The following is a 22,252-nucleotide window of genomic DNA, read 5'->3' on the forward strand; positions in this document are numbered from 1 at the left end:
TCATTTGGCGCCAGAGTCAGTGGAGGTCTTTGCTGCCTCTTTTTTGTTCATGTAGCATCACTATCGGTTGAAGTTGCTGGCTACATTAAAAGCTGGCTGTACATCTAGGACATTATTCATTGATACTGGCAGATAGAAAGGGCAAGTAGTTGAGACAAGGTATGCCACTGTGTGAGATAATGACAAGTTGTAGAGCATGTCTTAAAAGTGTATAGCACTTTATAGTTGCATTACAGTGTTTTCATGACTTGCTATAGAATGATGCATTTTCCTACCATTTAGGGAGGAAAATTGGGTAAAGGCTAGAATGAAGTAATTGCTTCATTAGAGAGCATTGACTATTTGATTCTGATAGGTGTAATTACATTGGTAATAGATCACTTGCCGCCTTTGCCAAGGCACGTATGGGTGGGATACAGTGTTGCTGAACGTTTGAAGTGCACTTAAGTAGGTGTTTGAAAAGTTGTCCAAGATACAGTGCCATCAATTTGTGGCTTCAGTGATTAATGAAGATATACCTAGCTAATATGGAAATATGGGCTTCCTAAAAGCCTGATAAAAATATGGGTAACTTAAAGTATAAAAGGTAAAGCTCCATACAGTTGTGTCATGCCATATATAGACTCCTTAGCATTCCTGTTTGCACTATTTCCCCATGAAATTAGGGTTGAACTTACTATTTTTTTAGGCTCTTACAGTGAATTGCTTGAATTCTTTGTCAAATCCAATTCAGACATCTCATTTGAATACCTTGAATGGTATCTTAGTACAAATGCAAATAACTTCTTCAAAATAATTCCTGTCTTTGTATTCAGTAAGTGCTGAAGAGTACAAAAATAGGAACTTTGTGGGCTGGTGGAGTTAAGGTTGTTTGGGTGACTTTTTTACCTTGCAATTTCTTGATTTCAAAACTCCATATCAAATACAGATATTTCTTCTGTTTCAGATTTTTATCTGTGTCTCAAAAATTTCCTGTTCAATGGTGGATAGATGCTTACCTGCATAATTTCAACTTTTGTCTATTGTAGGTTTGTGTGTTAGAAGTATAAATTTGTAGTGAATTTTTCTATAATCTGAAAATTTAAAATCACTGCTTTTTGATAATACTGCTTTCATTAAAATTCTTGGCTAAGCTTTGATGTGGTAATGTGTATGCATATTAATTTAATGAAATGCTGTTCTGACTCAAAGGCTTAAATTGTTAGTTCTCCCATGAATAGTCTGCAATTTTTATTTAATAATGTATTAATAACTGGTATTTAATAATGTTTTGCTAACATGAAGGTAGGGAAATTGGAGCACTTCGGTAACCTTACTGAAAAAAATGCAACTAGATGACTTCTAATATTATTCTGGTTATCTTGACAATGCCATTTTGGTTTCTGCAGTGGCAGTGTTTTATACCATGTGTATGTATGTATAGTGGCAGTTGCTAATCTGCCTGTAAAGCACGAAGTCAGAAAGGTCCTGGTCAGCGGTGGTACATCATTGTGGTGGACATATTCAGAGCTACAGGAATTGAAATGCTTTGCCATGAAGATGGGTCAGTTATCGCTGGTATGAGGCAACGTGGACCCTGGCCATGTAGCATGCCAGTCACCAAACAAGGCTTGCAGTTTTCTGTTTAAATGCTCATTTACCAGTCTGAACTCTTTGCTTTTTATTGTTCGCTCCCAGCTAAGGAAGTGCTTATTTTGTGTAGTTCCCGTCTATCTTCCAACATAGTAACATTTCTTGTACAAAAGCTGTATCATAGCGCCAGAACTATGCTGACTCTTTTAAAAAGAACACGATTCCATCTAATATTTTTCTAAACTGGCTTGCTTATTCTTTTGTGTTCTGTAACTTTATCTTGGAGTTTTAACAGACTTGCTCCTGGCAGGAAAAAAAATGAAGTGAAGCCAGATGTAGTTTGAAAACATCTTCATGTCACAAATAATGAATGAATAGTGTATTTCATTTAAAACAAAAAAGCTCACTCCAGTGCATGGCCTCCCTCTGTATTTGTTTGTATTTGTTACCTATTTCATAATGGAAGTTACAGTAAATAGTCATCTCAGGTGAAACCTGCCTATACTGTCTTGGCAACCATGAAGTGTACTTCTGCCATCATAGATTGATTAATTTGTTAGACAGTATAAGCAAATTAATAAAAATTCTTGTAAACACCTGCAAGTTCTATCCTTCTGTTCACTTCCATTTCTGTAGCAAGAGCTAGTCTTTACAGTAACTTCATTATTATTAATTACCCTGAAGTGTTATTCTACAAATTAATGAAGGAAGGGGGTTGTGTAGCTTAGTGATTTGGGAAGCATAGAGTTAAAAAATTACAGTAAGAAAGTAAAAGTTTGCCAATTAATTCTGTATTTTAAAAATATTTTCAGAAATTGTTTAAAATTTTAGTTTCTGCATTCTTCTTTCTTCCTAAATAATGAATCCAAGAAAGCCTTTGCAAAGTAATTTTCAGAAAGTTTACATGCGCACTGTTTTTCTCAGTATGTTCAAAAGGGTCTGCAGTTCATTAAGGCTTAACCCTTGTATTTTGTTCTAGAACTTAAATGCCAGAGTAAACCTGAGATACTGCATCTTATAATCAGTCTGAATCTAATTTGAGGCAAAAGTGCCTCTGTATAAAGTAATATCAAAATAATTATGTAAATTTCAGAGGTTCGGTATAAAATTGTTATGCAGGCTGTTTTCCTTACTTTTCAGTTCCAAAGACATGTACGGAGTATTCCGCATATGGCATTTTCGGAGACATCTGAAAGCTGCTAGGCTTTCTTCATAGCTGCATCGTGTTCAGAGGCTCACATTCATTCTAGGATTGAATAAAAACCATGTCTTTTGTAAATTTTATTTTGCTTCTATTTGATCAGGGAAGTCTGGTTTTTAGCAAAAATTATTACTGCTAGTTAAGAAAGATGATGAGCGTTCTGTATGTCAGATTCCATTCCAGGACTGTTCCTTAGAGGCATTCATATTTGGTAGTAATGATACCTCTTAGCAGGAAATTCTAGCAGCAAACCTATGCTTTTCCTATTAAGTTACAATGGTATCAAATAAGATGGATGGTTCTTACTCCTCTGCCTTGTGCTGTGAATAGAATTGTTTTTTTCTTACTTAGGAAGCAACAATAGATACAAGTGTTGAAATGATCTTAAACTGTGATAACTAGACAGTAACAAATAATTGACTTCCGTTGTTGTAAGTTAATTCTTGAATTCCTTTGTTGTGTACATAGTCCTGAGGGTGACAGGAAGGAATTTGTCTGTTATGATCTGTGGGTTTTTTGTTTTGGCCTTCAGATTAACAGAGATAAAGCCCTTGTGAAAAAAGGATAGTAAAAAAAAAACAAACCAAAAACATTACTGTCATAGTAATGTCCCTTATAGGAGCAGGGTCAGCCTAGGTGCCGTTGCACTTTTTTGAGGTACTAGAACTTTCCGAGGGTAAGTCAAATGTGGCAACAGTCCCTTTTATTCAGTGTGAAGGTACATGAGAACATGCATGAAGATGGAGTTTAGGTGGTAGGCTGCAGTTTTAGTAGCTTGAGAAGTAGTAACATTTTTGTGTTCACAGTTTTTGATCTTTGTACCACTTGAGAAGGATCAGATGAGGGATGAGATGTCACTCTCCATGTATCATCCAGTGCCATGCAGGTTGTCTTCAGCTTAGGCGTAAAGTTTGGTTCACTCTTCTGCATCTTGCTGCTCCTTCTTCTTTAAAGGAGGAAACAAGAGCAGTATGCATGTGGTGATGTCACTCACTGCAGAAAAGTGTGATAAAAAAAAAAAAGGTTTTCTTTGCAATCAACTTGTAAAATAAGATCCCCTGCATGATTCAAAAAGTTATAGCATGGCAGTCTTCTGCTAATATCTGATAGTCAACACAGCTAGAAAGGCAACAAGAGAGGGAGCCAGTGGTAATTTTTTTTTTAAATGCCATGTTAGTAAACAAATACTGTCATGATAAATAGAAAACAGTAGAGGGTTAAAGCACTGAAACAGACCAACACTGATGAGCTTTCTCCCCCTTTGAAACAGTAATACCATTCACTTAAATAGGCAATGCTTTAGTTTGGCAGAAGTGAAGGAAAGGAGAAGCTGAGGTAATGCTGCGTCTAACTACCATCAAAGCCTGGTAAGAGAAAGCAGAGCAGTTCAAGCATTGCTGTTGTGTAGTAACTTAGAAGTGAATAAGTTTGGTTGAGGTGCTCAATTCAACCATACTGCCATTTGGGTCAGCAGGGCTGCTCTCGATTACTGCACTTGTAGGCTGTTGCTGTTGTCTTGGTAGAGGATGGGATAACAAAGCCAATTGTCAGAATCAATGAAGTGAAGCAAAGTGGAATCTGGCAAGGGGAACAGAGTGAACTGAATTTCAGCTCACATTGCAGGAGACAAGCAAAAATAAAAATGATAAAACCTTTCTGCTGATGATAGTTTTCAGCTCAAGCTGTGCCTCTGTGCAGCAGACTGATGAGTCTGGAACTGCAAAGGAAGCTAAAAAGATCTTCAGGCTTCTGCCTGTTGTTTCCAAAAGCGAAAAATTGCTTTATGGCCCTAAAGAGAGGATTCAGATCATCAGCGCTCTGAAAATGTATCTGCTATACTTTGGCTGCTTTCCCTTTTATGTAGTTTAAGAAAGTAAGTTTTGAAATAAGCTTAGAAGGTTCAGGGAGGAGGCTTGAAATAGCAGCAGAGAAGAAGTGAGAAGATCATCAAGTTCCATTTTTTTGTTGTATCCTTCCCATCAGACATCTCACTTTTTGCCCAGGTTCATTCCTGTTCCCTCCACGTAAAACAGTAAAGACTGTTCTTCAGGTCAAGTTATCAGTCTGGCTGTATGGGTAGGTGGCATTTGTGCAGTTTCTGATGATAAGAGATGTTTGTGCTGCAACACTGTTTAAACGTTTCTTTGAACCCAATTAATGCTGTAGAACGCTGGCATGCATTACTATTTTATGACTTGTGCTTACATCAGTATTATGATACCTCATTTTTTTATATTGTGGTAGTTAAGAAGCAAAGCTCACTAATGTTTCTTCCTACTGATTTTCCTTTGTGTCTGTGTGCTTAAAATGAGAAATAAATAATGAACAACTAGTTAAAAGCTTTTGTTCTGTGGGTACAAGCACTCACTTGGGGGATTTGGAATCCGTCATTGTTGTCTTGTAAGTACTTACATCAAATCCATTCCTGAAGGTCTTCAGCATTTTTTATAGGTAACGTTCTTTTATAATGGATTGAGATCTAGGAAATACAGGTCAGTTTGAAGTGTTGCCCAAAGAACATTTTAAATTTTTTTTTAAAGAAATTAGAGACAATCCTTGTTTGTTTTCTCTAAACACTGTCATTGTTGCAGATGTCTAGCTGTGTACCAGCTGGATCTCTGGGTGTATTATATGAGCTTTGGGATCTGTACTTGGTTCTGTTTGCAAGTATTTCCTCAGCATATTGAGTCCTTCAAATAATTACTTTTTATTAGATGGAATAAATGTAATTGAATGTTTGCTTTTATACACAGTCTGTTCCATTTCAAGATTGTGAAAGTTAGCACTAGTTTTATTTTGTGTAATAAAAACATTGGCTTAATTTGCTGTCTTACTGTAGGATTACATTATTTTAATAAAGAAGCATAGCTTTTCAAAGTATATCTTTCTGTTGGTACAAAAAATATACGTTTTCTTTTTCTCTTCTCAGATTTATCCAAGAATAGATTAACTGAGGTTCCTATGGAGTTGTGCCATTTCGTGTCACTGGAAACACTAAATCTATACCACAATTGTATTAAAATTATACCAGATGCCATAGTGAACTTGCAAATGCTAACCTACTTAAATTTGAGGTAAGCGTAACTTTGCCACATAATCTGTTTATTTGCAAATGTGTAAAGCTTTTTTTTTGTCTGCACATTATGTGTTTTTGGAACGACTGACTACATTTTTCATTTGATTGGAAGCAGTAGTGCAAAAACTCATTGTCTGTAGATACAACTCTGTATGAAGGCATTGCAAAGGCCAAAATGTAAAACTAATTAAGGAAAGACCAAGTAATATTAATCCCTTTCTTTGGTTTATTTTTCTAGCAAATTCAGAATGCTAATCACATTAGCACAGTCGGTTTCTTTTAATTCCCTTCTGATGATGAATTTTGTGAGGCTTGACATGCTTTTGTAGTTAAAAAGATGGAGAGACAGAAGATTAATATTGGTGAATGGAGAGGAAAAGCATGATGTGTTATCACTAGCATCCTTTTACTATGAAGAAGTGTAGTCACTGCCTTTTTAGGAGGAAGGTGCAAAGAATTAGTCACCTTTGTCTTTTTCATGAAAAAATTGCGTGAATACTAATTGGTACAGTGAATTGCTACTGGTTAAAGTGCAGGTGAATGCACATTTATTTTTGAGAGAGGGAATGCCAGCACTTTTTCAGTTGGGACAAGATGTGGAGGTTTATTTGCAGCTGAGTATGTAAAAACTGTAATAGTCAAGATGTGATAATCTGTTCTTTGTGAGAATGAGGTTTGGGCAGGAGGCAAAGTGGCTCTTGGGCTTTTAAGTTCAAGGTATGAAGGCTTGACCATCAGTTTTGTAAACATTGCAGATGTTTCTAAAGCTTTGCTGTATTGTTACTATATTGCAGTTTTGGCCACCATGGAACACTAATTTTGGCTCAAAAAATTGAAAGAGAATAATGTGTCCTGATATCTGCACACATGGAAAGAACAGGAATTGAAATTTTGTGATAGTGTTTGTTAGATATAAATAAAGAAATTAAGAGTGGATGAAATTATTAATATTACGTAAAACATCTTAGTGAATTTAGGAATTAGAATGAACTCCATTAGAACTCAGTGTAGTGATGGAATTTGTGTGACTCATGACAAACCTAGAATAGTTACAGAGTTAATATCACATACCGCAGTAAATGAGTCAATCAAAATGAAAGGAAAATTTTCAAGTTTTAGTAAGTGAGGTCATTTCCCTCGGCATAAAATCTCCTCTTCACCTGGATGTGCCCTTTCCTCATCTTAGTTGAACACAGTAAGCAGTCTGTAGAAGGAGAGATGTCCTTGACTTGCTAGCCATGTTGTTTCTTGGCAAGAAAAATATAGATTTAAAATGAATATTTTTCTGCCTATTACCAGCAGAGCACATATGTTAAATAGAATTAGAAACTGTTGCCAGAGATATACATAGTCTTTGGGCATTGGTGGATACTGTTCATGTTTTATTTAAAGACATTCCTTTTAAACTAATGATGGTTTATTGCTCACTTGCCCTGGTTGTGTGCTGTTCCCTATCTCTTAGTGGGCTGCTTCTGAGTTCTACAGAACTTAAAAATGATTTTTACTCGATTATAATTTTTTGGTGTCTGATCTGCTGCATAGTGTAACTTTTTTTAGATTCTAGGCTTCCTCCATCTGAGTTCTTTGGAACTTAAAAAAAATTATTTCTACTTATTTTTTAGAATAAGTTATGTCTTGGTCTTCTGTAAAGGCACTAGAATTGAAAATCCTGACTCCACAATAAGCATTGATTCTTTCTTTCCACTACTGCTGGTTAGTAGTTGGATTTCTCATTTTTAATATCCTTGGGTTTGGTATTTGATATGTTATTTGTTATCTGCCTGTTAACAGAGATATGATGATAGCTTGCTTTGTAAAACATTTTGAGACTGTTGTGTGGAACATGAATATACGTCTTTATGTGCAGTTTTGTAGCAGACCACTGGACTGGCAATTGAAGAAGAAATGTTTTGAGACTTGTGGAATTTTGATTTTTGTTGCCTTTTGTTTCAATTGCAACTCTTACTGAAATTACACAGGACAATTTTCGCTATCTGTTTTCAGAGTTTAGTCATGCATGTTTGTTTTCTGAAGCCCTAACAGTCATGCAGAAGCTATCTAAAGTGGTTCTTACTGGGGTGCCATGTTAAGTTACTGGTCATTGTTTTCCTAAAGGTTAATACCCCTAAAAAAGAGGAAGTTATATTTTAAGAAAACCTTCAAATATTCTAGCACAGACAGTAGTTAATATGTTATTGTTTCACTTAAAGTTTCTTCTGGGAATTCATCCACAAATCACAAGAAGTTAATACTTTTAATCATCTGGCGATCACAAAGGGTCATGGCATTTGTCATCTTTAAGTTCTAGCTTCTTGAGCGTCATGGTTTAATCCCAGTGGCAACTAAGCACTGCACAGCTGCTTGCTCACCCTCCCCCCGGTGAGATGGGGGAGAGAATTGGAAGGGCAAAAGTAAGAAAACTTGTGGACTGAGATAAGAATAGTTTAATAATTGAAATAGAATATAATAATAATAACAACATTAATAATAGTAAAAAAGTTGTAGTGAAAAGGAAAAGAACAAAAAATGAGAGAAAGGAACAAAACACAGGAAAAACAAGTGATGCAGCAACTCACCACCTGCTGACCAATGCCTAGCGAGTCTCTGAGCAGTGATTGCTGCCCCCTGGCCAACTCCCCCCCAGTTTACATACTGAGCATGATTTCATATGGTATGGAGTACCTCTCTGGCCAGTTTGGGTCAGCTCTCTTGGCTGTGCCCCCTACCAGCTTCTTGTGCACCCGGCAGAGCATGGGAAGCTGAAAAGTCCTTCATTAAGTGTAAGCACTACTTAGCAACAACTAAAACATCAGTGTGTTATCAACATTAGTCTCATGCTAATCCAAAACACGGCGCTATACCAGCTACTAGGATGAAAATTAAGTCTATTCCAGCTGAAACCAGGACATTGAGTAATTGTTACTAGAATGAGAATCTAAGTCTCTTGGAAGTTTTCTACCAAATTTTGCCTTTCCTTGCAACTCTTTTCATGAAAATCTGCTCACTTTTTTTTTTTTTTTCCCCACCAGAAATATGGTATGAAGAATAAAATGGCATATGCCAGTCACTTCAAAAAATTGTTTTATCAATTTTAGGAAAAAGTAAGAGATACAGAGATAAAATGGCTCAGTGTGACTCTTGGGAAGACTTGAACCATCGATAGTCACAGAATTTTTTGCTGTATTTACCTGGGTTAATATCAAAGAATCATAGAACAATAAGAAGCAAGTAATCTGTAACTATAAGTGTGCTTTGAAGTAATTGAAAAAATAACAATTTTATCTGTAATTTATTTGTCTTCCAGCTGGAACAACAGACATCCATTATACTGCCACAGAAAACCATAGGAATGTTTAAATAATTGCAAAATACTGTCTCGGTTGACTTTCTTGTATTCATTAAGAAGGGAAACAGCTGTTCTAGGTGACAACCAGGCATTACAATATTATTAAACTGATATAATGCATTTTTTCCAGAGTGGTGATATTCCACAATACTGTTTAGTATTAATGCAGATATTTTTGATGTGCAGTTTTTTCCTTACTGACTGCCATTTAAAAATTTAAATTTTATCTGCATAAAATCTAACCCATCAAAATGAAGGATTTTTACAACTCTCAGACTTTATGTGAGTATACAGTAGAATGTCACTGGTGTTTTTAATGGTTTGTTTTTTTGTTTTGTTGCAGTCGAAATCAGCTTTCTTCTTTGCCAGCTTGCCTGTGTGGTCTTCCTCTAAAAGTCTTAATTGCAAGTAACAATAAGCTAGGTTCCCTTCCAGAAGAGATAGGTCAGCTAAAACAGTTAATGGAACTGGTATGTTACTGATCTTTTTTTATTTTTTATTTTGACTTTGTATTTTATTAGAAACAGTAAAATCCACTTTGCAAATATATTTGAACTATAATGCAGGTAAAAAAAAAACTTTTGGACTTCTCAAGTGTGTTGGGTAGTAACATAAAAATAGTTTTCTTTATGTTCTTCAGGACCTTTCTAAACAATGTCACTGCCCTTGGTTCATTCACAACTCAGCTTCAAAGTTCATCATCTTTGAGTTTTACTCATCACTTGCACTGGCTTCTGTTTTGCTGTCTCAAGTCCCTGGTTCTCTCATCAGGCTCTGCAAAGCTGTATGCCCTGCTGTAGCATCCTCCCCTTCTGCTTCCTTTCTGTCTGTTATTACTATGCACTTACAACATTGCATTCCACTACTGATACTGTTCTTCTCAGTCTATTTCACTATTTTTGTCCTGCAACCTTCCTTTCCTGGAACACCCATCTAAACATTTACAAAACAATTATATTCCTCTTGTTTTCAAAGCTGTCCACATGACTACTGTTTCTGCAGGCAGTAGGCCACCTATAATATATTGTCTAATAAATGAGAATCTGAAAAGGCAAAAATTATTCGGTACCTTAACTTAAAATTAATTTAATTGCACATATTTTTTAAAGTTTGTATGTGGAAAATGTATATAAGAGAGTGCATCCCTTTCTCTCCCTTCATCTTCCTCTTTTGTGTATTGTAGGCTGAGACTCTGAATTCTCAGTGGCACGTATGTTACGTCTTCTGGTTATTTCACCTTAACCTCCTAAGATACAAATTGACAAATGAACTACATTTTGATGCTGCTAATTTATGCAGAGGATAACAATGATATTTGAACTTTTTTCCAACTGCTGATATCTCTGTTGACTGCGTTTACCTTGCACCTCTTTTTGGTACCTGAATGTGCCTGCTTATCATGTTACCCAAGAATCACAGAATGGTAGAAGTTGGAAGGGACGTCTGGAGATCATCTTGTCCAACCCCTGTTGGGGTTCCTTTTATAACAGTAGTTTCTCTACTAAATTATGTTACGGAAATTGAGCTGACCTTGTTTTAGGGCACGATCCTGCTACTGGTTCTTCATTTGTGGAATGAAGTGGCAACTAGTATTCTTTTTGTACAGCATCCTGTGGTATCAGGCTTCTTGTATTTTTTACAACTGATCTGGCTCTTGGTGAGGTTTGGGGGATAATTAACTTTTCCTTTCTGGGTTGTACCTGATCTAAAGACTACCAAGTTTGTTCTGTTTTGTTTGGTAAGCGTTATTAATTTATTTTATCAAATAGTTTATTGAATGTGTCTGTGATGGCTTTATTTAGATTACTGAAATTGTTTTGATTTAATTTGTTAGGCTATAGCATTGTTTCTGCTTTGCTTAAAATACATTCAATAAAAGATTTATAGTTCCAGTTTTATGTATAATTAAAGTCGGACAGTACTAAACACATCCTAATTTAGGGGATAAGATGACTGAATAGATAATAAACAAAGACTGGAACCTGTTAGATCATGATTGCTTCTAGTTTAAATGTAGCCTAGCTTAGTGGTGGGGCGCTAATATGAAGTAATTGAAAGACTTGGCTTGTTTCTGTCCAATCAAAACCATCCGTTTTACTTCTATTAACTGAGGTCTGTGGTAGTATTTTCAGTAAAGAGCTGCTGAAGTGCTTTCATATCTAATTTCCCCTCCAATTTCAAGTTTGAACCCTCCCAGTAAGGTGAACTAGCATTGCTGGTGCTGCAAGTGTTTCACTGGTTAGTAAGAGTTTGTACCTAGCTTAATAGTAGCCCTTATCCTTATTTTAGACTTCTGAAAAGGTAAAAACTAAAAGCTTGAAAATTAATGTAGATGATAGTCAAAGGAGATAGGGCTTGTTTGGTTTTTTTGAACAAATCATATGTATAAATTAACTTCTGGAATACTGGATTTTTGTATTGCTTTCCAATTAGAGTATAATTTCAGTTAACACTGAAACCTTTGTAATGAAGAACACAACAATTCCTGCTCTAAAAATATTTCAGTTGAGAGGCTATAAAAACATGTCACTTTGGTAGCCAAAAAGAATTATGAAAGCTGAAGAAGGTTTGATGCTAGTTCTTTGTAATTAGAAGGGGATGGGGCAAGTGAATAACAAGTTTTTGTTAAATTAGGCAGGGCTTGGTCAGATGACATGATTACTTAGTTTAATGCCACTGTGGTACATTTCCAGTGAAATGAGTTGCATTACTTAGCTGGAAATGACTAAACTGTGATGTATTGGGAGAAGCAAATAGTGGTAGGATTGAGAGCCAGTATCTGTATTGGCATAAGTAATATAATGCAGTTTAGATAAGGTGATCGTTGTTCTAAAATGATTAAAAAAAAAAATAGATAAAAAAAGGTTGAGTCATGCTGCAGTTGTTGCACAAAACATTCAGCTGTGTGAGGGCAATGCCAGCCTGAACAGGATGTGGCCTTCAAGAAACGCCACCACCCAGCCCTCTGGCAGGGCAAGCTGTTGTTTTGGGACAAACAGCAGCACTGCTGCTGAGCTGGCCCAGGGCATCTGTCCTGAGAAGTCAGGTGCCACCTGACTGCATTCAGTTCTTGTATTACTAGGACTTTGCAGAGCACCCTCAGGTTCTCCGTGTGTTACAGCTTTTCACAGGCTGCATGCAGTAAAATCTGTTTGTACATAGCAATGGGGGTTTGGGTGTGTTTTTTTTAATCTGACTTTTTGAAACAAATTTTACTTCTGTAGTCACTCTTGAATGATACAAGCATAGTTTGCTGTAAATTAGGTCAGATCTTTCCAACTAACTAGTTTCTTCCCTCTCTTCCAAAATGGGGTAGGCAGTTCTTTTTCTGTAACACCCATATGTATTTATATAAATTTCATACTTGCGGCATAGAATGGCTTGGATATTATATGCAGTAAATTTTCAGGTATTCATTTAAATTTTAGGGTTCTGGGTTATGTAGATCTGACAGTTATCTAAAAAGCATCAAAATAACACATAGATTGTTCTACCTGCAGGATATATTAAAATTATTTGCAAAATTTAGTTGGGGAACCTAGTTTTATTTGCAGCTGCATAACTCAGTCATACTTCTTCTGTCAACCAGGAGGATGAGTGCAAAACTGGTGTGAAGATAATATGAACATTCTTTTCCATCAAAGAAAAGTATTTGGGCAGAGATAACTTGTTAATTGCACCCAAAACTATCAGATGTACAGCAAAGTAACGTTCTACATCCTATCAGGCAATATTGCACTTCTTACTTCTTCAGGGAGCAGCCTTCTGCTTCTAGGACCCAAGGAAATGGCAGGAAGATGTGCCAGGGGAGGTTTACGCTGGATATTAGGAAAAGGTTCTTCATCCAGAGGGTGGTGGAGCACTGGAACAGGCTCCCCAGGGAGGCAGTCATGGCACCAAGCCTGGCGATATTCAAGAAGCACTTGGACAGTGCTCTCAGAGACATGGTGTGCATTTGGGGTTGTCCTGTGCAGGGACATGGACTTGATGATCCTTGTGGGTCCCTTCCAACTCAGGGCATTCTATGATTCTCCAACTTTGGGATGCTCCTGTCTCATGTTGGAAGCCTTTAAATCTCTCAGCTGGGATTTAGGTCCTTCACCTCATTCATGTAATCTGGGCCAGCAGACTGACCAAGTGGGACCTGCTGCCTTCCATTTTGTAAAAGGATCCATGTGCTCATGCACTGTGTAACTTCTTTTTACCATTCAGTTTGTCTTGTATGGCACAAGCTCTGACAGAATCCACGTGCTTTTTAGGAATAACAGCTCAGTCAGGAATCCCAAGTTTTAAAATGGATGTAAGGGGGAAGTTTACCTCAATTTGGATGGTCTGGATAAAGTCCTGTGTGTCAATAAATATGGAGCCAGAGTATCACATTCGGTTTTATATTATGCTGAATTTTATTGGTAAGACTGTTTAAACTTTACCGTAAACAAAAGAAAAATGTTGAAGGTTTTTATTTGTTTTCATGCCATTGAGCTTCAAGCCACAGAAATCAATGTTAAATTTAAATATGCCTTACATTAATCTTGAGAAATTGTGTCTGTGTTGTCATGGCAGGATGAAATAGCATTAATGCAAGAAGTCTGACCTTCAGCAAACAGTAGCCCCTGGAACTTGAGTAGGCGTTTGGACTTCACTTCAGTTGTCTGCAGATGTTCTTGAAGCGAAGTTCCAAACTGCTGGTTATCTAGTTCCTTTAAAAAAAATATTAGCCTGAAAATGAGATGAGTAGGTGTTTGGACTTCACTTCAGTTGTCTGCAGATGTTCTTGAAGCGAAGTTCCAAACTGCTGGTTATCTAGTTCCTTTAAAAAAATTATTAGCCTGAAAATGAGATGCATTTGAATTTGATAGTATTGCTTCCATTACTGCCAAGGTAATGGGAAAGATAAATGCTGTCTCTGTCACATACTCGCTTGTGAATTCTAATAGCAATCAAGCCCATAAGTGTAACTAGAAATGTTATAGGTTTTTGTTTTACATGGCTATTCAAACAAAGTAATAAAAAAAGAAATGTTGGATTGCAGTATGTAGTAGGATAAAGAATACCACTGTCTCCAGAGATCTTGTAAATGCTGACATGCTATCACAACAGATCAGTCTTACTGAGGATGTTTTGAAAGGTTATAAGTGGACTTTGTTTTCCAGGCTACACACTGGCAGGCTTCCCCCACCCCACACACGCTTCCTTTGAAATTCTCTCTTTCCCTGCCTTGATCTGATGTCTGTGCATAAGTACGCTTGGTCTAGAGTTTCTCTGCCACAAGGTGACTTTAAATTTAAATTCCGTACTCTAAAAATTGAGTAACTAATTATGAAGTTGTTTAAAGTCTATAAATTAAAAATAGGACAGTAAAGCTTTAAAAATAAATGATCTGGGAACAGTGCAATTAACCATACTTTGTGGCAACTTGGGCAAAAGATGCACTGATTAACTGGGATTTTTAATTTCCTTGTCTAAAAGCTAAAATAATTTCCTGACTGTGTTTTGACAAGGGAAGGATCCTTTAGCAGTAGTGAGATTCTGTTACAAGAAGAAACTTGTCTGGTACAATGAGCAGCATTGCCAGATCCCATTTTGCTTTTACTGACATCTTTTGTTAATTAGTTTTTAGGCTTGAAGATAGAGAGTTAATATAACGCTTATGACTAGTATTAAAGCAACTATCTTCAAAGAGGTGACTTGGAAATCTGACTGACTGCTAGAAATTTTGTAATCTTAGAGCTCCCAGATACTGTATAAATCTATTTGAAACAATCAGGAGAGTAGGAGTCAATGTCCTAAAAGTATTCCATTGGCTCTTCAGGAAAATTTGGCATTATACCACTTACCTCTCATACTATGAAATACGGTTTCCTTTTTTTAATGCAGAAATGGAAGAATTGGGCCATTACTCAAATTTGCAGGTTGCCTGGAGTGTAAGCAGATGTTTCAGTGTCCTTTTGATTTCACATTGAGTATAGATGGTTTGTCAGTAAAAATGATAGCTAGTATCTGAAAACTATCTCATTTTAGGCTGACTTAATCCAAGAAGCTGATCTTCAGTAGACATTCATAGCAGTTGCTTGTTAGCAATAGTGTTATAGTTTTTATTAGAGTAATACTACTGTATAGTATATAAATTTGTTGCTTCAAATTATACTCAGGATAGCCAGACCCTGTACTTTCAACTCAACTTTACAGCAGTTATTTCTTTAGGAGCGCTGGAATGAGGATGTGTTCCAATCTCATCCAGTTTATTAAATCAGTTGTATTTAGTCATGCAAATCAGGCCTATTTAGAACCTCTCTAGGCAGTTAAGCAGTAGCTTTTACAATAATATGTTGAATATCTGTATAATACTAAATAAGACCCTATTTTATTATGGCCTATTATATGATGTGATAATCAAATTATGCCTTTCCTAAGCATCATTACTGAATGGAATTCTATTTTGTCTCTTAAAAAAAAAAAAAAAGAAAAGTTTTGCTTAAATATTCCCTCCAGAAGAACAAGAACCTTTTTAAAAAAATCAGATCCACACAGTAGCAGTTTTATATTTCATCAATTTTTTTAGTTATATAATCTTAGTACTGAGTACTTCACATGAATAAAAGTTAAGAACAAAAATGTAAAACATCTTCAGCAAATGGTTTTGAGTGTTTCTATAGATATTAAATTAACTTCAAATAAACTTCAAATAAGAATTCGCTCTGGGCTTTAAGTAATGGGTAAATGTTTTCTCATGTATCTAGTTTTGCATTGTGAAGACAGGACATAGATGGTTGCATGTTTTGAGGTTAACAAAACATTACAGTGTAACAGCAAATTAGCTATGATTTCACATCTGTATTATTTAATATTTAGGAACAAAAAAAGTTCATTATTTCTATTATTACTGTTTTGCTGTAGGATGTCAGCTGTAATGAAATCACAGCTTTGCCACAGCAGATAGGCCAGCTGAAATCTTTAAAAGAACTGAATGTCAGAAGAAATTACCTCGAAGTTTTACCCCAAGGTAAAAGCAAACAAACAAAAAATCCTAATATCTTTGCAGTAGCTCTTTTATTAGCATTTTGAAAGTATTTTTTACCATCTAAGTAAATATGATTAAAAAGTAGTAATTACTTTGTGTTCAAATTTATTCCATTTAAGTTTGCAGACTATAACATTCAGTGGTACTCACTAAATAGCAATACTTGAGGTTTTTTAATGGATTATCTTTATGATTCTAGGCTTCTTTTAAGTTGCAGAAGTACTTACCTGTGAATGCAGTACAGGAACTGGCTGCTTAGTTTCAGGGAAAAAAATATTTCAAAGTATTAATTTTAAAATTCATTGCCATTTCTATAACAATAACACTTTCTTCATTTTTCCAGTATAGAATGGACTAGAATGGAGTAAATGTTGATCGTATTCCTTGCCTGAGTTTGTATTTTTCCTGATGCAAAAGAAGGCTTATTCAGAAATATTATTTTATGGCAAAAATAAATACAGATATATCACTGTCTCTCTTTTTTTTGTTACTTTTAGAACTAGTACAGCTGCCCTTGGTAAAGTTCGACTTTTCCTGCAATAAAGTGCTTGTGATTCCAATTTGTTTTAGAAAGATGGTGCAGTTACAAGTATTACTGCTTGAGAACAATCCTTTGCAATCTCCACCAGCACAAGTAAGTAACATCTGTAATTTAAATTGTGCCTTAATTTTGAGCGGATGATAACAAATTCTAGCTTATAAAATGTCACCTTCTGCAATTGCAGGCTTCTGAATGTCAGTCATCACAGACGCTAGTTGTTGATGTGTACGTAAGACACAGACAGTATGCTATGTTCTGTGTATGAGTCTGCATCACTTGAACCAACATGAATCTAGAAGATTTCCATTCAGCTAGCTACCTGCTTATTTTTGTAATTCCTGTCTGCATATGAAATTTAATGTTAGAATATGTATATAATTTTGAAAAAGGGAATAATGACAAATTTTCTCTGTTAATAAGAACCCAGTTGTAGGTGGTCTACAGTGATTTACTATTAACTTAAATCTGTGGGAAGTTAATTTTACTTCATAGTGTAAGTTTATAGATTGTGATACACAGAGAAATGAAACTCCTGTTCTGAACTGTAAGCCATGCTGAGAAATTATTATAATAAATGAATGGAACCTGTGCTTGCTGCTTAAGCACAACTTCGCTGCTGTTGTTGACTTACTGGACAGTAGATTTAAACTACATCTCTGAAAGCTGCAATTGTTCTAGGTCAACAGTTGTTGAAATACTTGAGAGTTTTTATTACGCTGGAGAAATGCTTTTCATAACCAGTGGCGATGCTGCTACTAAACTCAAAAAATACAGAGCAAGTTTCAGGGAACATAGAACCATAGAATCATTTAGGTTGGAAAAAAACCCTTAAGATCATCAAGTCCAACCGTTAACCCAGTGCTACTAAGTCCACCACTAAACAGTGTCCCTAAGCACCACATCTACATGCCTTTTAAATACCTCCAGGGATGGTGACTCAACCGCTTCCCTGGGCCGCCTGTTCAATGCTTGACAACCTCTTCAGTGAAGAATTTTTTCCTAATATTCAATCTAAACCTCCCCTGATGCAACTTGAGGCCATTTCCTCTTGTCGTATCACTAGTTACTTGGGAGAAGAGACCGATACCCACCTTGCTACAACCTCCTTTCAGGTAGTTGTAGAGTTCAGTAACTCATCTTTATCTGAAGTACCTTTTAAAAAAATAGAAGACAAAAAATAATAAAACAGGAGAATACCAAAATGTTTTCAATATTGAAGTGTGACATTAGTTTATACACATTCCCAGTCCTCCAAGCTTCATACAAAGTCTAAAACAATGGGGCCCTTAAGTAACCAGGAAAGCTTGTGTGCACCAGAGGTGCAGAGGCAGTAGCACTTGAGCTAGAAGTCTGCAGTTAAAGAAAAAAAATTCTAAAATGCAGGTGAAATGCATCATAAAGGTGGTTGGACACTAGTAAAACAATGTGACTTAGAGTATAAAAGACATGCTGATTAATTAAATGTCATTACTGACTAATTTTGGAAAATAATTATTCAATTTATGGTTAGTAATAGGCCATATGATATATTACTTTATAATTATTTTTGCGTGAAAAGCTCATTTGGATTTTTAAAAATAAAATAAATTCTTTTCTTGTTTTGTCTTTTATGCTCTGAGGGTTTTTATACTACTACACACAGATAATTGTTTGGGTACTTGAAGTAGTTCTTAGTAATTAAAAAAAAAAGAATAAAATCCATTTTCCTTTACGTGATATCTATTGTGATGATATGAGTTGGTTTTCTGCGAGTTATGCGCTAAGTGACATTTGGAATACATTACTTCTTTCATTCTAGTTAGAAACCTATCCTTTTTTTCTTCTCTAACAGATTTGTACGAAGGGTAAGGTGCATATATTCAAATATCTGACTGTACAGGCCTGTCAGATTAAAACAGCAGACTCACTGTATCTTAATGCCATAGAACAGCAGCATTTGCCCCAGCCCGTGGAAGAAAGGTACGTGTGAAAATCTCGCTTGTTTTTTCATGTAACACTTCTGAACAAAGTGAAATAAATATATTTATATCTTTAGCTTCCAGAGATTTGTTTGTTTAGATGCTATTTAGAGTGCACTTTTTGGAACACGGATTTGTTTTGCTTTAATATATTTTATTCTAGTGAGATCCCTATAAGAATTTAGAACAAAGTATTGTAACAATATGTTCCAATTAAAGTTAGCAATAAGATAGAGCTTAGAAGTGAACCTTAGTTTAAATCTAACATCTTACTAGTAGACTACTGGAATATATTGAAAATAATTGAGATGGTAGTATCATTAAGTGTTGAAACTTTCTCGTAAATCTGTTAACACATTAAATGAGTTTTAATTTCTTGTATTGTTGTTATACATTCATTGCGTAGTTGTTTTAAGCTTTTTTAAAAATTCGTCCAGACTGTTATCTATCCAGCAGAGAGAACTGTATAATTGTTGAGACCCTTTTAAGGTGAAATGTGCTAATTTGTTAGCAAAATTAAATACAAAATCTTTAATGTCTTTCAAACATTTAGGAAATGTCATCTTATATGGTGGTATTAGGACAGAAACTAGCTCCTTTTTATGAGAGTCTCCATAGCTAATAGGAAACAAGTTTTTAGCCAGTCCTCCTTCATTACACATGGGAAGTATAATATAACCAATCAGAGAAAGAACGATAATGCCCTATTTTTGGAGAGATGTACTCAATAAAAACAAAGTGTTGATGTAAATAAAAATAGAGATGTTGCTGCTAACACCCTAGGGAAAAAAAACAACCTGTTACAGAATCTTCCTATCAGTCATCTAGGTAAGGTTTCAAGCAAGTTTTTTGCATGTATGTTTGGAGACGCTTTGTGGATTTCTGTCAGATAAATGCCAAAGGTGGAAAGAATCCCGGATGAAGAGCAACTTTTCCGTTTGGGAAACACTTGCTGGTTTTCTGTTTTGTTCTTTTAGTATACAAGAAAAAAATGACAGGAATGTCATGTCCTGTATGACGTTTTGGCCATACAGGATTATACAGGTTAGGGTATGGGGGTAGCACAGAGTAGGTACCAGTTGGTAACTAACAGCCTAATGCTCTGTCTCATAATAATTACCAGATTTTGATTTTAGAGAATAATTTCACACTTCTAAAGAAAAAGCATAACCTAGTTAGGATTTCCATATGCAGTTTCTATACAAAATCCTTTGTGTTTACTGATAGGGGATGATTTAAGATTGGGATTAATTAGATATTTTACTGGTGTGAAGACTGATAAAGTTCTTTTTTAAATTGTCGTGTCAGTCTGAATTTAGGATTACAGCTTTGAGAATTGCAAATAAGAGGATAATAAAGCTATTTTAAAAAGTTAGGTGAGGAGTGTATTGCATCTAATAGTGTACTTTACCTAGTATGACCTCTACTCATTTTAATGAAACCAGGAGAGAAGAGCAGTTGCCATTACTGTCGTCGTTTTCTTAAAAACCTAAATTTCAAAGTCTATTTTAAAGCACAAAAGAAGGTTTCTGTGCTAATAACTACTTCAAGCCGCAGGGAAATACCAGTTCATTTTAATGCATCAACGGTTAGAATTAAATCAGTTGACTCCAGTTTGAGTTCAACTAGTTTAGTTGCTTTTCCCATGGCTAGATGACGTCAGTCAGACTCCTGTGCTACTTAGCTAGTAACTAAGCATTTCTACACAGTGTATAGACAAAAGCAAGCTTTGTAGCAGGCTTCTGTTGTTTTCATTAGTCATTAGGCTAGACAGCTATTCCATCTGATCTATTTTACTATCACCAGACTGCAAATGAGTAGTTTTTAACCATACTAAACTATTTCACCCTAGTCCATTAAGACTGGTTGGAATTTTGCTTTGATTTAAGTGAAACCAGAACAGAGTTCTAATGGTAAATGCTATAATAGCTTCTTATTGTGGTCTTATTTTTTTTTTAATTCACATCTAGCATTGATGACATCTACCCAAGTAAAAAGGACTCAGACTCAGGTGTTGGTAGTGATAATGGTGATAAACGTTTGTCAGCAACAGAGGTAAGTTGCCTGAATTTTGTGTCCAGCTCCCCTTCCCTCCACAGCCATATTTTGACTATATTTTAAATGGGGTAACAGTGTAAATATGTTTTTAGCCATCAAAACTGCAGCCACATCCTTGGCATGAATTTCTCGCTAAGAAATGGCTAAAACAAAGATAAAAGGAAACTGGGGGGCTTTTTTTGGCGGGTTGTGTTGGGTTTTTTTGTCTGTACACTTCTGAAGAGGGAAGTGAGATACTTGCTTACGAATGGTCAACAACCTGCCAACAGTGAAAATTCACTACAGTTTTCAGGCAGTTTACTTAATCTAGAGTAAGAGGACCAAACCAGAATCCATATCTGATCTTTCCAGTGAAGTAAATGTCCTAACAGGCTACATGCCTGGTGGCTTCTCAATCCTTTTCTCTCTGACTGCTGACTCTTACCTGTTGGGAATAAACAGGACTTCAGTGTGCCCAGTCCTTGTGTGTTCTGTGATGTCATGGTTATGGCAGTTTGCTGCAGTGTAGGAATTCAGAAACTTTGCAGATCTTAATGTGTTTGCATGCTCTGGCAGTTAGGCAGGGCTGGAATTAAGCCTTCCGAATTTCTTCTGAACTATGTTGTCTGACTGAGCAAAGAGAAAGGATGGCTTTCTGAGACCAGTGTTGTCCTAAGCAGTTACAACAGGCTTTCCTAGAACTTTTTCCTGAGGCACTGCTCAGCTGAACAGGGCACTAAATCTATTTGGAGTTGAACTGGATAAATAATGGTAACTAAGTAAAGAATTTGCAGCATAATTCAGTGATAATCTTTCTGAAATGTACAAATAATGGGATTTGTGGTCTGACCTAATGGGAAATATTCAGGTCACAATAAAAGAATGGACTTCTTGCTATTTAAAATAATTTTACATGGATTCTTTAGTGTTTCTTTCCTCCTTTGAGGAAAAGAGATTCTGTTGCTTTTGAAACAAATATATAAAGAATCAAGCTTAGGTACTGAATTTGTAGGTCCTAAAAACCAAACTGAAAGTGAATCCACTTACTCACTAATTGCTCTTTTAAATACAAGAGCCCTTAGAAATCCCTGAGGGTTTGTTTTTTTTCAAGTATTTGGGCAAGTTTCCTGCTAGATGAAATGAATCAGAATTATGATTATTTCTAGCCAGACTTCTAATAGTTTCCCTCTACTTGTAAGAGCGTGCAGTCCATTCAGGCATGCTTACAAACTGCTTTGCCATTTTTACGCTTCCTGAAGCTGAGTTAGCTTGTTAATGAAACTGTTATTCTAGAATTTCCTCTTTAGCTATTAATAACACCTTTAGAAAATAAATTATCTTTCCTGTAATCAAAATGTCAATTCGAATGCTGCAAAAAATTGTTTTAAAGACAACCAACAGTGAACCCATACATTTTCATTAGTACAAAGGCTTTTAATATGAGAACTATTTACTCATTCCATCCCTGCCTGACTACTGCTCTACTATTAAGGAGAAAAT

At 35.8% G+C, this 22,252-nt stretch overlaps 1 protein-coding gene across 4 annotated transcripts in view; it reads left to right on the top strand.

Moving 5' to 3' along the window:
- The window catches only part of LRCH1 (leucine rich repeats and calponin homology domain containing 1), a 140,327-nt gene that overhangs the window by 61,987 nt on the left and 56,088 nt on the right, over positions 1-22,252 (top strand). For all 4 annotated transcript variants that reach the window (XR_010371144.1, XR_010371145.1, XR_010371146.1 and 1 more), the window contains exons 2-7: positions 5,703-5,847; positions 9,539-9,665; positions 16,093-16,198; positions 16,714-16,850; positions 18,589-18,716; positions 20,686-20,770. Coding sequence is in view for 1 of the 4 variants with exons in the window: in XM_064440857.1 (XP_064296927.1) it covers positions 5,703-5,847; positions 9,539-9,665; positions 16,093-16,198; positions 16,714-16,850; positions 18,589-18,716; positions 20,686-20,770 (728 nt within the window). In the remaining 3 variants the exon portion in view is untranslated. The remainder of the gene's footprint in view (positions 1-5,702; positions 5,848-9,538; positions 9,666-16,092; positions 16,199-16,713; positions 16,851-18,588; positions 18,717-20,685; positions 20,771-22,252) is intronic.

The sequence above is a fragment of the Phalacrocorax carbo genome, chromosome 1 (genome assembly GCF_963921805.1).
Source record: "Phalacrocorax carbo chromosome 1, bPhaCar2.1, whole genome shotgun sequence".
NCBI classification, from domain to species: domain Eukaryota; kingdom Metazoa; phylum Chordata; class Aves; order Suliformes; family Phalacrocoracidae; genus Phalacrocorax; species Phalacrocorax carbo.